Raw genomic sequence first — 14209 nt, 5'->3', positions numbered from 1 at the left:
GTCTCCAGACTGATTAGCGAGTGAAATCTTGAAAGCTCGCGAGATCAGGATGGTCTTACAAGTCTATAACATCTGTAGTTACATGACTAGTACTGAACTCTTTCTGCTGACTCTGTTAGTCCCTCCTTTAACATCACGCTCTACTTGCTTGTTATCACGCTTATCGGTCGAGCACTTGCTGCAAATTTGTCTGGCGGACCAGGCTAGCAAATACTGATCTAAAAATAATTACAAATTTTGAAAAATGTATTTCCCCTTAATTGGAGCAAGCAAATAAGATGATTTGTCAATTAAACAAGCATTTCTGTCCTAATTATTAGATAATTAGATGGTGTTTTTTTTTCTTGTTTTAAAAGCAAATTGTCTCATTCCTTTGGGAAATGCTCTTACTGTATTCGCTTAAATCAATGAAAAATAGAACAGTTTAAAGAAACGACTTACTTATATCTCATTTTTTTCAGCACTGTTTTTAAACATTTTTCTGTTTTTTTATCCTGATGGTTCGTCTGATGTGCTTGGCTGTGATGTTTTTTCCTCTCTGAGTAAATGCCTTTGTTTTTTCCTGGCTTTGAATTTTCTGTTTGCTTTAAAAAAAAAAAAAAAGGTAGGAACTTAAACGCTCGATGGTGTTAAAATGCTGAAAGAGATAAATTAACTGCATTCACTGAAAGCTATTCACCCCAGGAGCCAGTTAATTAATTGGATTTTAATTAATTAAAGGTATAATTTCATAAAAAGGTTACAAACACTGTTAATTTACATTTATAGACTATAGAACTGTGTATCTCTTAAGCATATTTTGGGCTTCACTCACATGTTTTCTGTGCATAAGACATTAGAAGAAACACAGTATTTTGAACTAGTTGAACATGTTGATTTAATTTTTCATTAAAAATCTGTTTTTAAAGAATATCAATGCTTGTGTTTTGAATGCTTGTTGTTGGACTGACTTTTAAAAAGGTGGCACAGAAGGAACAAAAAAAAAACAGAGTGCTGCTACAGTGGAAAATTGAGGCCCCGTCCACACGAAGTCAAAACGAACATGAAACGCTAATATTTTCCAGAACGTTTGTCGTAAAGACGGAGACGTAAAATAAATGTGATCGTCCATACGAATGCATGAAAACGCTGCAAAATGTATGCCAGGCCTGTAAGTGGCACTGTGGTGCCAAAGCAAAAATAGGCGACGAAATGTTGGGCATGCGCACTAATATTTATACATGATTGCCCTGCGGGTCCATGTTCGTGGTTCAGTCAAATTCAGGTGCTGAACTACGTATGTCATCTATATTGCTCTGTTCTTCCTGGAGATATTCCAGAAGAAGAAGATTCTGTTGTAAGCCCGACAGCAGGGTGAGTAGCATGAGCAGCAACCATTCAACACAGTACGCCGCCATTGTTGTTGTGATACTGTGTCGCGCATGCGTGTTTAGACGACACTATGATGCATGCGTGTAAAAAAAAAAAATGCGGTCTATCTCTCTACAGTAGTAGCCAATCAAAATTTCCCCGCTTTCCTTGATGGTTGCTGGTCATTGGCTGGTCCCTTACAATTCCATTTTAGGCCCTGTCCACACGAAGTCAAAACGAACACGAAACGCTAATATTTTCCAGAACGTTTGTCGTAAAGACGGAGACGTAAAATAAATGTGATCGTCCACACGAATGCATGAAAACGCTGCAAAATGTATGCCAGGCCTGTAAGTGGCGCTGTCGTGCCAAAGCAAAAATAGGCGACGAAATGTTGGGCATGCGCACTAATATTTATACATGGTTGCCCTGCGGGTCCATTTTCGTTGTAAGCCCAACAGCAGGGTGAGTAGCATGAGCAGCAACCATTCAACACAGTACGGCGCCATTGTTGTTGTGATACTGTGTCGCGCATGCGTGTTTAGAGGCGACGCTATGACGCATGCGTGTAAAAAAAAAAATGCGGTTAGAGCTTAAAGATGGAAACGCGAAAACGGCGTTTCAAAATCTTCCCACTTTGAAGGCTTAATAAAAAAAAGATTGTTTACAGACCCCCGAAACGCCGGCTTCGTATGGATGAGAGGCTGGTTTGGTGAAAAATTTGTGCGTTCAGGCCAGGGTTTGACTTCGTGTGGACGGGGCCTTAGTTGCACTGTTGCCTTGCAGGAAAAAGGTCCTGGCTAACAAAGAACCCAAATGACCCCCATTCCAAAGGGGTGGACCCGTTCGTCTGGTGCGATTTGCATGTTTTCTAAGCCAAAACAAGGCTTTGTGTTTGGTCCACTCTATAAAACCTTGAACTCAACGCTATTTCTGACATTTTTAATTGAAAAAGCTTCCTGGTTGGAAAGTGAATCCTCTTAAAACTGACTTGGACTTGGATGAGTTAGAATCTTCACCAGCATAAGGTCTTGAGTTTCAAACCCACCATGATTTCTTTCTGGATAAAATTTGAGCTTTCTCTTTGTGCTTATATAGTGTCCTTCCAGGTACTCTTACTAACACCAACAGTTCAATAGCATGACTGTTAGATAAAAAAAAATATGGTACATTTACATGGACATAAGTTATCAGAATGATGGCCAATTGGCCAGATGGAATAAAATCGTAATTCGACACAAAGGTTTGTTTTTATGGTGATTAACATTCCGATCAGCCTGCATGTAAATGTTTTTCAGGATCAAGTTGTTCAAAAGAAGGTAAGCTGAGCTGAGTGTGCATGTGAACGTCAACTCAACGTGACGTATTTCTGCTTTCGGTGGCTAGTCGCTAGTCAGAGTATTTCAACTGGAATGTTTTAATGACACGTAGGACTTGACCTTCAGAATATTTGTATGTCCTAAATCAAATACAAATGTGTTTCCAGGCCTAGAGCAGATGTTCAAAGAAGGTGCAAAGTGATTTGTTTTTTGCGTTTAGGCAGACAGCGTATGCAAAACATTTCATTCACTTTTGTGCCTTCAGCAATATACAGATCATATTTCAATGAAAAAAAATTTACAAATTCATGGCTAAGCAACAATGCAAATTTTTGCATTTTTTAGTACTTCAAAAAGTAAGGAACAAACTGAGACACAATATCTGCAATCATTGTTGCTACAAAGGAGGCATTGGTGCAATGTCAGGCAATGGAAAGAGATTCTATGGTAATGTTAAACATATTTAGACCGTCACAAATAACATTTGAAGTTTAATATATAATTTTAACCATTAAACATGAGGGCACAAAGAACTGAAATCTTTTCATAATCCAACCAAAGCAAAACGATGACTTAGCTGAAATATTGTGGCATGTTTATTAAAAAAAATTATATCAAAAGAGCCCTTAAAAAAAACGTGAAACAATTTCTCTTGAAATAAGTGTATTTTCCTTTGCTAATAAAGTTACATAGTTACACATATCTGACGTCTAAATGAAACCACAACACAGTATACAAATGAAATGTGTTTTTTAGGGTTCTTTAATTGCATAGAAAACACCTAGATGACCTTCAAAGACCGATAATCCCTATAATACTTTAAAAAGAAGGTCTGAAAAAAGTTAATTCTGTAATAAATTACCGTATTTTCATTTGTGAGTTGAGGATAAATATACTAACATGTAAATGGGAAATTTGTCAGGATATTCAACTAGGTAGAATCTGCTGCCACCCTCTGGTTTAGAAGGGAACCGCTTGTTCAATTGGTGGTGAATAACGGCAACATTTGAAAAACAAACACACATTAGTTAAAAAAAAGGAGTTTGTAACTTGTTTCAGACAAGAGCCACTTGGATTGTATTTAAACTATTTTTCTATGATCAGTTGTAGGATACCATGCAAGTGAGCACAGTATAACAGCAAAACAAACAAGCAACAAAAAAACAGCAGCCAGTTGTAAGTCATTGTTTTTTAAAGTATGTGGATCTCTGCCGTGACTATTGTGCTTGTCCCCAGGTCCCAGATAAGCAGAAGACCATACAGTAAGTACTAGTACAAATATTTTAAACTGCAAAACGCACCGTAAGTCTTTTAGGAACTAATATTTTTCCATGGTATTGTACTCATGGTCATAATTGTACTTCAGAAACATGATGGACGAGTCCCTCTCTAGCTGCATGAATGTCTTTTTCATGTTTTTTACTTGTCCCTATCTACTCCTTGGGTTATGCCACAAGACTTGATTTTAATGCAATTAAACAGCATGTTTTTGTGTAAAAAATGTATGCAAAATAAAATTTTGACTTATTTAGGGATTTTTAGTTAAGAATAACTGTGTTTATGGTAAATTATTGATGCTATTAAACTTTTTGGGGGGCTAGTCCGGGATACTGCACCGAGGCTGAGAGATAAGGTTTGAGAGCCTAAAGGAGCCCACCAAAAGGTGCATGTCTCAGTTGGCAGTGAAACCACTGATGAAACCCTGAACCTATCGAGGCCATAGTTTGAGATACTTGTGACCGAAGTAAATTAAGTATTTGCTGCTGGATATAATGTGGTAAATTAACAGGAACATTTAGCCTTTGACTTCAGCTGGCAGAAAATAGTCCTTGTAGTTTGAGAATGTTATCATTTAATATAAGTAGCTCTTTGCTGTACACTTGTGTCTCTCCTGTTGTTCGTCTGCAGAAACAATCAATACAACCTAAATACCAACCCACCTTACTGCTCCTCACCCAATCAGCATCAGTTTCCCTCTATCTCAGCACTACTGCACTTACCCTGTTCCAAAACAGAAAGCAGCTCTAGCTTTTTAATTAAAAAAAGACACTGTAAATTTATTATGTACGTTTAAACCTGATTCTGCTCAGGGCCTCATTCAGTCTTGTGCATCAGCATCAAGGGGAAGGAGCTTTCTGTTCATATTAGGAGAAATCCTGTGATTAAAATCCATCATGTCAGTACATTTTAGACCAAATCCCTGTAGGCTTTTGAACATCAAATTTCAAAAGCACGAGGTTGCTTTTCTTTTCAAAAGAGCTTGTATGATTTTGCCAAACCCCGCCACTAGGCAATAACATTTCTCTCTGCTCAGTCTCCCTCTAGCCATGGTTCGCTCTTCTTCTGCATGATCAGTGAATGCAAGGCCAGAGTTTTTGTTTGAGAACAATCTTTGTAGCTAAGCCGGCAAGTGCATCCTTTTCCATAACTTGCTGCAGTAAGAAGACATATACCAAAACATCATTAACACAAAGCATCATAACCTCCCCCAATGGAAGGTTTCTGCACGGTACATTTAGAGAGTGTCAGGGAGACCTTGTCAAACCTATGTAATGTCCATCGACTTTCTGGTCTAATTTGTTTTACTCTAGCGTGATGTTTACTCTGTGTCAAGGGGGCCTAGGTAGCATATTTTTCCTGATAAGTCATAAATGTGTCTCATATGTTAGATCGGGTCTGATAAATGTGCTGTTTTTTTGGGGCAATATTCCAGCAGTGAGGAGGAACATATCTGCATTTCCTTTCAGTCACGGTTTAAAGCTCTGATTTGCTCAGTCTTTGGAAATGACAGACTGATGCTGAGGCTTGAGATTTAAAAGTGGAGATACTGTTACTTCTGTTTGTTCCACATTTTATTTATGGCAAATATTCAAAGGTGTTCAAAAGGCTGCTGATCAATCCCATGATGACACTGTGTCTGCAGCGCTGTCTCAGAAATTCAAGAAAAGAGGCATAATGAGATGTTCTGTGTTATGGCTTGTTATTTCTTTTGTTGGGAAGCTCTTTGTTGTTTATAAGGTTAAGGTAGGTTTATAAGCATGCCTGGGGAATGTGGAGTAAGCTTCTTAACATCAGTGGTTTGATGCATTAAAGGCCCCCGGAATTATTGCTACTTATTTTAAAAGGTCTCATTGAAACAAAAATCTATGTTCCTTTATCATTAAATTGATTACCACTCTGACTTAAAACACTCACATATTAAAAAGTTTTCAGATTAAATGTAAATTTGTCTTAAAATACAACATTCCCAAATCATGCTCCATACAGTAGATACCCTGCTCTGCATTGTAGGTTTTAGAGGTCTCCATGCTGCCAAACACGATTAATAGGAGTCAGTGTTTCTTTTTAAAGGGGAGTGAATTTCCTTTCATTAATGTTTCAAGGATGTTTTATAAATGGAAATTTGAAAAAAAAAAAGTAATCCAAAATGAAATGTTGAAAAATGTTAATTAATAAAAAAAGGTTCTGAAATAAACTGCTGTTTTGTCAGAATGTTTTTTTAATATTTTATTTCTTAAACGTCTTTTTTTGTTATTTATTTTTACTTTTACAGATTAAATAAAAAAATAATCACTCAGCCACCTCTTTTACTCCTGGGCGGGGGGAGTAGGGGGCTTCTTAATTTCAACATGGGGTCCTCTACCGGAAGCCTGGGAGGTTAAGGGTTGTTCACAGAACCTTAATTGTCCCTGCAACTGCTCATTTCTGCACTGATATTTCTGATATTTCTCCAGGTTTCTATTGGAGCCACCTCCAGTGTTGGGCTTCACTGCCTCCATTGCTCCGATGACCAGGATCTTTCTAGCCCTTTCCTAATGTTAATGTCATGTTAATTTTTCCTGACGTTTCCATCATTTGGGACTGATCAATTGATCACTACAACTGTCCTCTGCTGCTTATCAATGATCACAATATCCAGTTAGTTGGACACAACCATTTTGTCTGTATCTGGAAGACCCACAGGATCTTAGCTCTGTCATTCTTCACCACCTCCGGAGGTGGCTCCCATTTTGACTTGGGGGTCTCCAGTTTATATTCTGCACAGATGATTCAGTACACTATACCAACCACTTGGTTATGACAGTGGTGTCCTGCATCTTTTAGATGAATCTCTGCTTAAGTCCATCTGGAATCAAACAATTATGCACTTTGCAGGACTCAGGAGAATGTGACTTCAACTGAGGAGGTAATTAAGCTTTTTAATTTAATCCGTGTTAGACCAGGGAGATATCTAGAAGCTGCAGGATACTGGCCATGGAGGATTTGAGTGCGACATGCCTCCTCCTACAGTTCTGGCATTAGTCAGAACAAGGTCTGGCTCATGAAACTGAGCTCATCTTTTCAAACAACAGAAAGGTTGATCACAGTTAATCAATACTTGGAAGGTGTAATACATTTTCCATATGGGGTGAAGGTAGTATTGATAGTTTTTCACCTTGATTGTAAAAAAAAATAAAAAAAAAACAGCATCATATTTACATTTGAGTTATTGTTGTCCAAAATCAATTTTTTTTTTATATATTATTTTAAACATTTAAGTGGCCCTGCAACAAACTGGTGACCTGTCCACAGACTGCCGGAGATAGGTACTGACCCCACCATAAACCTGACGAAATAGGTGGGAGAAGATGTCTGGATGGATGGATGATATGAAAGTCTTACCAAGAAAACAAGACACCATCAGTCTTTTAGGAACCAATATATTTTCTTGGTATTGTATTTATGTTTTTTGATGTATTTTGTTTAAAGCTACTGCTTCTGACAGTTTTGTGTAATTAATTAAAACAAACACTAACAAATAAGCACTTATTTAGGGGCTTTTAGTTGTGAATTACATTAAACATGCTAAATAAATTATACCATAAAACCTTCTTGGGGGCTTATCCGGGATTCTGAACCCGAGCTGCGCCCGAACTGCTCAAAGCCTTAAAGAACCTAGAACTTACTCTGTTTTTTCTTGGTGGGCAGGGAAACCACTGTGGACACCAAAGACCTATCTGAAAGGCTGAAATGTTAAATCCATTTACTTTTTTTTTTTGCACACACCTAGTTTCTGCCATATATGATTTGGAAACTATAGAACTCTGAATAGCTCTCACCTAAATAATGTTTCTTTAGAAAATTACTCCAAGACAACACTTGTTTCCCATCTCATAATAGTTTTTCCACTCGCTCAAGACATTCAAGCTGAAATCCTAGTGTCAATGTAATTTCCATATTCTATTATTTTCATGTAGCGTCTCCCCCCCTTATGTTTCAATCTGACTCTTTTTTTATGTCTTCTCCCGCTGCTTTTTGTCAGGAAGCCATTTATGCAAAGATAATCTTTTTCAGTTATATAGGGGGGAAAGATTTATAGCTTCAAACTGTTCATTGTGTAAAAATGATGACTTGAAAAATGATGGTGTTCTCACATCATGTTTTACCAGCTGGAAACAGAAGAAATATGAAGATGAAGATGTGTCGGTGCAAACAAATTTCACAATTCAGCAAGTCATATTTCTTTTCTGTCTTCAAATAATTTAGACTGCAGTGATTTTACATGCTGTAGAGTTTTTTTCCCCCCTCCAATAGATTTTTTTGTTCTTGCACTTAAACGCTTTTGGTCAAAACACATTGTCTAAGAATTTACCAAGCCTCTTACAGCATAGACGCATCAAAACAATCACTAAAAGCTAATTGTTAGTTCTATGAACCCAGACACTCCAGAACAAGCCAACGCTATCTTCGCAGAGGAGTCCATTTAAGGGAAAAGATCTTTTTAGTTATTATTTTTTTGTAGAAATGTATTTATTTGTCATAGAAAAGTGACTACCTTCGCTCTGAACCCAAGACAGGAAGATGTTTTAAAAGCCAATTTTCCATCTGTAAGTTTCTATTCCCACTCAAAGAGCTACTCAAGCTGACATTTTCATTTTCCATTTGTTAAGGTTAAAATTAACTTGTTACTCACCAGATTCTTCAAACTCTTTGTTGGCCAGCTTCAGTCCATCTCTGATGTGCAGCAGGCTGTTTTCCAAAGTGTCCAGGTCAGAGTGAGGACAGTTGCACTGAGGGAAGTCGACGCTGCACTCACACCAGCAGTCGTTGTTCCGGCAAACAAACTGGCCCTCTGATTTGCAGCCAATGTAGTTGAGGGCTGCCTGAATGAAAGGACTTTGTAGGTATCCTGGAAGGATAACCTGCAACCCTGTGGTCAGCAGGAGACAGAAGAAATGGAAAATAAATAGTTTGATCTACATGATTTAGTACTTCACTTGAAAGCTTATGTACAATGAGTCAAAAAGTAAAACTTGCCCTTAGATTGATTACTCACAGGGTGATACATCACCCTCAGTTTCCAAACAACAAAAATGTTCCATAAAGCTTATTAAAGAAAGTAACTCAGTTCAAAAGCGTTCTTTTATAATCGTGGTCTAACAAACTATGGGGAAGAATGCTGACTTAATAATTTTACCAGCGGCATATATAACACATTCCACTGGGAAGGTAAACAACAATAGGTAAAAGCTAAGAAAGCTGACTGTAACATATAGATGAAAAGTTGAGTGGAAGAAGAAAGTGTAATTGTAAAAGCAGGGTGTAGTCACAATACAAAACAAAGCCTATTTGTTTCACTGCAGATGGACTCAAACATCTTGAAGCAGGCACAAACAGGACATGTGCTACGCCTTTTCATTGCATTAAGCTGCTTCTGGATTTGATACATTGTGAAGAATCCTATATGTTTAAAAAAAAGATTGGATTTTGCTTAATGGTCAAAAGTCCTCCTGAAATTGTACATGGCTATAGACCTGTTGGCCGGACATCCCAAATCATGAAGGTCCCAGAGAAAATTCTGTTTGTTTACCTCAGCAAACATACAAGAAGCTATCAGGACCCCTTGCAGTTTACTTATCGCCATGGAGTTGGATGCAGGCAGTACTGTGAGGATCACATTCTTAGATTTCTCCATTGCATTTAACGCAATTCAGCCTGAGTTAGTCTGTGAGAAACTTCAGAAGACTCAGATAGAGGCAGTGACAATCGCCTGGATCAGAGACTGCATGACAAACAGACTACAGTTTGTTAGAGTTGTGTCAGCTGCAGGGGCGGATTTACCATTAGGCAATACTAGGCAGTTGCCTAGGGCCCCATGTTCCTGGGGGCCCCCCATAAAACTCCTTTGACATGTAGGGTTAATACAGCTATTATTTATTTGTGCACATTATGCTTTTAAAATGCCACCAGAACGCTTATAATCTTAAGTGTGTCTCAGTGTCCACTATATTGGCTCAGTCCATTTGCTGCAAATGTTCAGAAAGGCTCCAAACAGACAGTGAAGAGCAGTGTTGCCAACTTAGCACTTTAGTCGCTATATTTAGCCACATTTTACACCCCTTTAGCACTTTCATTTCAAAAAAAGCGACAAGTCTAGCAACCTTTTTCTGCTACTGGAGACTTTGGCAACAACATATGTAAGCACCAAACTCTGCTCTCCAGAGCAAGTAGATTGGTAACCCCGCCTCCTGCTCTCCTCTATCTTGTCTGCTGTCATGATTCATGCAGCTATTGTTTAATCCAAATGAAAAATGGAGAACAGATAAGCAGATCATGGCTTGTCTACGCCTTTTTGGAAACATAGGAAGGAGCAATCAGCTTAGTACTTAGTGATAGGAAAAAAATCTTTCATTCCTTTTGAGACAGCATGAAAAGTCAGCTGAGTACAAAACATATAGAGGAAAACAAAAAAAAGGGGACAAGAAGAGAGGGACAAAACCTAGAATAAATAATTCTATTAACATTTCTCTATCTGCATAATGGGTCTGTTTTATGTGTTGTCTTCTCATCTCAGAGGGCCCCCTGCCTGTCTTTGCCTAGGGCCCCAAATTCCCTAAATCCACCCCTGGTCAGCTGTCTAATCAAGTAGTCGGAAGCACAGAAACGCCACAGGGGACGGTACTCTCATTATTCCTTTTTACTCTGTTCCCCTCTGACTTCCAGGACCAGACAGAGTCCTACTTGTTTGACTCTGTAGTCATTGGGTGAATCAAAGATGGACAAGCTGCTGAACCGCTTTGTGTCATGGTGTGGAAACAACTCTCTAATCCTGAATATCAACAAGACAAGGGAGATGATTGTAGATTCCAGAAGAAATAGGAACACATTGAATCCTATTAACATCATGGGAAAAGGAGGAGGTTTCACCTGGAAAACAAACTACACTGGAGACAACTGGGGAGCCGTCTACAAGAAGAACAGAGCCGACTGTCACACCTTGACGATTTAGCCAGGATATGCCGACACCCCAGAATCTTCTAAAACACTGGCATGGGCCCAACTTTCTATGCATTTTTTTCAATTTTGGGCGTATACAAACAGTATTCAAAACAAGCCCAGAACTTATGTCCAATGACAGCCTAACTTACGCACAGCAGGGTAATGCCCATGATATGTCACAAGCCAGTGTCCTGACGGGGCAGCGATGCACCTGGAGGTGCCCAGCCTGTATAAAAAGTACAAGAAGAAGATTTCTCTAAACTTTGCAGTCGCAGTAGTAGTAGCCTAGCTGATGGAACACAGCCAAACTGATGAGATACTGCTGATGTTGGGGGATAGCTAGTATGTGTTCCTTAACCTTGCTGGATCCTCACCATGCTCACCATGAAATCCAAAGCGCAGTCAATACGCCATTTTACAGTAGCTGTAAATTACAAGCACATTCAGTGATCGTCTGGAACACGTCAAACATACCTGCATACATCGTTATGAGTTGAGATAAGTTCTTGATAAGTTCTTGATAAGTTATGCACGAGTTACTCATAGGTTTTGGGTAAGTTAGACACCACAACTTAAGGGTAGCTTACAATTAACATATGTCAACGATCACATAACACCCATAACTTGTGGCCCACATATGAGCATGTTCAAAATTTCTTGACGTACTTGCTGTATGTATATGTGTGTCCTAGCATGTTTTAGCGTGCTTCAGCATGCTCATAACATACACAAAACTATCCCATAACTTATCCAACATACACCAACGTACACATTTTTCGTATGTACGCTTAAGCTGGCTAAATCGTCAAGGTGTGACAGCGCCTTAAGGAAGCTTAAGGTCATTCAGCTTTTTCAGCAAAATGCTACATATCTTCTAAAGGTCTGTTGTTGAGAGTGCCATCGTGCCATCATCTGCTGGGGTAACAACATCAGAGCTAATGACTTTAAGAAGCTAAGCAAGCTAATAAAGAAGGCCGGCTCTGTTCCAGGAACTCCTCTAGAACCTTAGGAGATTATTCCACTAAGTAGAATTACTCATAAAATGAGGGACATCAAACAGTCAAGCTCCAAGGGTTGCCTCTCCAGATCTAATGCAAGACAGATTGCTAAACCTACAGTATAAAGGGCTAGTTATACTCCCCGCAGCAGTATGTGGCAGTGAGGTTGATGCAGACATTTTTGATTTATGCTGAATTTTGAAGCGTGGTCTGCGCTATACGCTGTGGGTCTAGATACAGCCGAGGCGGAGAGGAAGTAGGGGCAATTTTGTCTGACAATGGAGGGACGTGGGGGCAGAAAAGAGCTGGGATCCAGGTGGAAAATGAATTGAATCAGATAAAAGAGTGTAGAGGCAAAGAGTCAATGTTGCCTGAAGTCCAGTATAAGGTTTCAACAGTCAGTGAGTTTGTGGTGCCACATCATCTGCTGGTTTTGGTCCACTAGGTTTCATGAAATCCACAATCACTGCAGCCATGGACCAGGAAATTCTAGAGCACTTTATCCTTCATGCTGCTGACAGGCCTTATGGAGATGCTGATTTCATTCCTCAGCAGGACAATGGCACCTAGCCAAAACTGTCAAAGGTACCAAACGCTAGCCTCGTGAGACCATCCTGATCTCGCGAGCTTTCAAGATTTCACTCGCTAATCAGTCTGGAGACTCTCTGTTGAAGAAAATTTGGAGCCGTTCACCAAACGAACGTCCAATCAGCGTTGGCTTTGAGGCGGGTTGAGGTGTGACGCAACGAGAAGCGTGACAGTTCAGTCTAAAGAACATGGCGGCTTCAGCCGATGAAACTAGCGTTAGCGTGGCTATCGAGCAAGTTTTATCGGAATTACAGAGTATTTCTTCACTGAAAGAAGAGCAAAACACTGCTCTGGAGGCTTTTCTCAGAGGAAAAGATGTTTTTGCTCTTCTCCCGACTGGTTTCGGCAAGAGTTTGATCTATGAGTTGGCTCCTCTTCGTCGTCACTCTGTTATGTCATACTGTATGCTTCGTTGATCTGATTGGTTTATTTGGCCCGTCTATCACCAACATAGGCCAATCAGCTAACCAGTATTTTCGCCCCTTCCCAAAATTACTGCAACGGAAGGTTTCCAGATGGATATGCGGAGCAAATCCATCTGGCGGAGTCAGGTTAACCAAACGCTACTTTAAGAACCTCTTTTTGAATAAAAAAGAACATGGGAGAACCAGAATCAACAATGTAAATGGGCTGAAGGAAGAGTTTAGGAGTTCAGAAGCCCTCACACTGAAGGAGGAATTACTGTATTGATGGAGCTATTCAAACACAAGGAGTAATCATTGAAATTAAGAGAAGTAAATGCGGGGAATGTATCACTCTGTGTCTAATGAATGTCAAAACCGTGATTTATTGGGATGGATGGGTGCTCACAAGCAAATTAACAGTCACTAAATGTAATTGCACTCATGCATTAATTCAACCATAAGATGCCTGACCAAGTATTTAGTGATTAAACTGTACAGCACATGTTCATAATTTTTTACCCTATTTCTGTACCTTTCTTTTTCAATGATTTCATGTAAAATAACCATACCAAGCAGAGTGAAGGGTTTTCATTAGCTGTCATAAAAAATCAACTGAAATAAACCTTTGAAATATGTCTAGGTCTGTAATAAATTTATATGAGTTCTGCAAAACAGTAAAATGTCTCTTTGACAAGTTAATAATGTCAGTTTTTTTAATGGATTCTTGCTCTTAAGTTTTTCCACTACAGTCAGAATGTAGAATTCACAAGACTTAAAGAAAATGAGGAGGACCACACAGAGAAAGAGGGGAGAGTTAGTTGGCCATGGAAGCTGCTGTTTGTGTTGCCTCTACTAGGAGATGTTAACACAGATGGAGAGCTATGCTAAAAGGAGCTCCAGTTTCTTCTCAGATATATCGGAACAAGCTCGGGAGGAGCAAAGAGCAGAGTTGTTGCTCCTCCACGTCGAAAGGAGCCAGCTGACGTGGCTCGAGCATCTGTTCTGGAAGCCTCCTGGTCGCCTCTCTCGGGAGGTGTTCCAGGCCTGAACTACTGGGAGGAAGCTTCAAGGAAGGCCCAGAACACGCTGGAGGGACTATGTCTCTGAGCTGGCCTGGTGTCGCTTTTGGGTTCCCTGCCAGAGCAGCTGGAGGAGCTGTGTGTGGATCGGGAAGTCTAGGGATCTCTGCTTCTGCTGAGTTACAAACACTGAAAGATGCTTTATTCTCAATTTAAACAGTTGTTCATTGTCCTCTGATTCAATTTTTATTTAATTTTAGCTTCTGCTAACG

The 14209-nt window shown here is 39.5% G+C and overlaps 1 protein-coding gene across 1 annotated transcript in view; it reads right to left on the bottom strand.

Annotated features, from left to right (window-relative positions):
- The window catches only part of LOC107082593 (BMP/retinoic acid-inducible neural-specific protein 3-like), a 76446-nt gene that overhangs the window by 11580 nt on the left and 50657 nt on the right, over positions 1–14209 (bottom strand). The window contains exon 5 of the mRNA XM_015371362.1: positions 8623–8859. Within this exon, the coding sequence (XP_015226848.1) occupies positions 8623–8859 (237 nt within the window). The remainder of the gene's footprint in view (positions 1–8622; positions 8860–14209) is intronic.

Source organism: Cyprinodon variegatus, unplaced genomic scaffold (assembly GCF_000732505.1).
Source record: "Cyprinodon variegatus isolate N-32 unplaced genomic scaffold, C_variegatus-1.0 Scaffold57, whole genome shotgun sequence".
Taxonomy (NCBI): domain Eukaryota; kingdom Metazoa; phylum Chordata; class Actinopteri; order Cyprinodontiformes; family Cyprinodontidae; genus Cyprinodon; species Cyprinodon variegatus.
The sequence above is the reverse complement of the archived record's forward strand: the minus strand, read 5'-3'. Positions and strand labels throughout refer to the sequence as shown.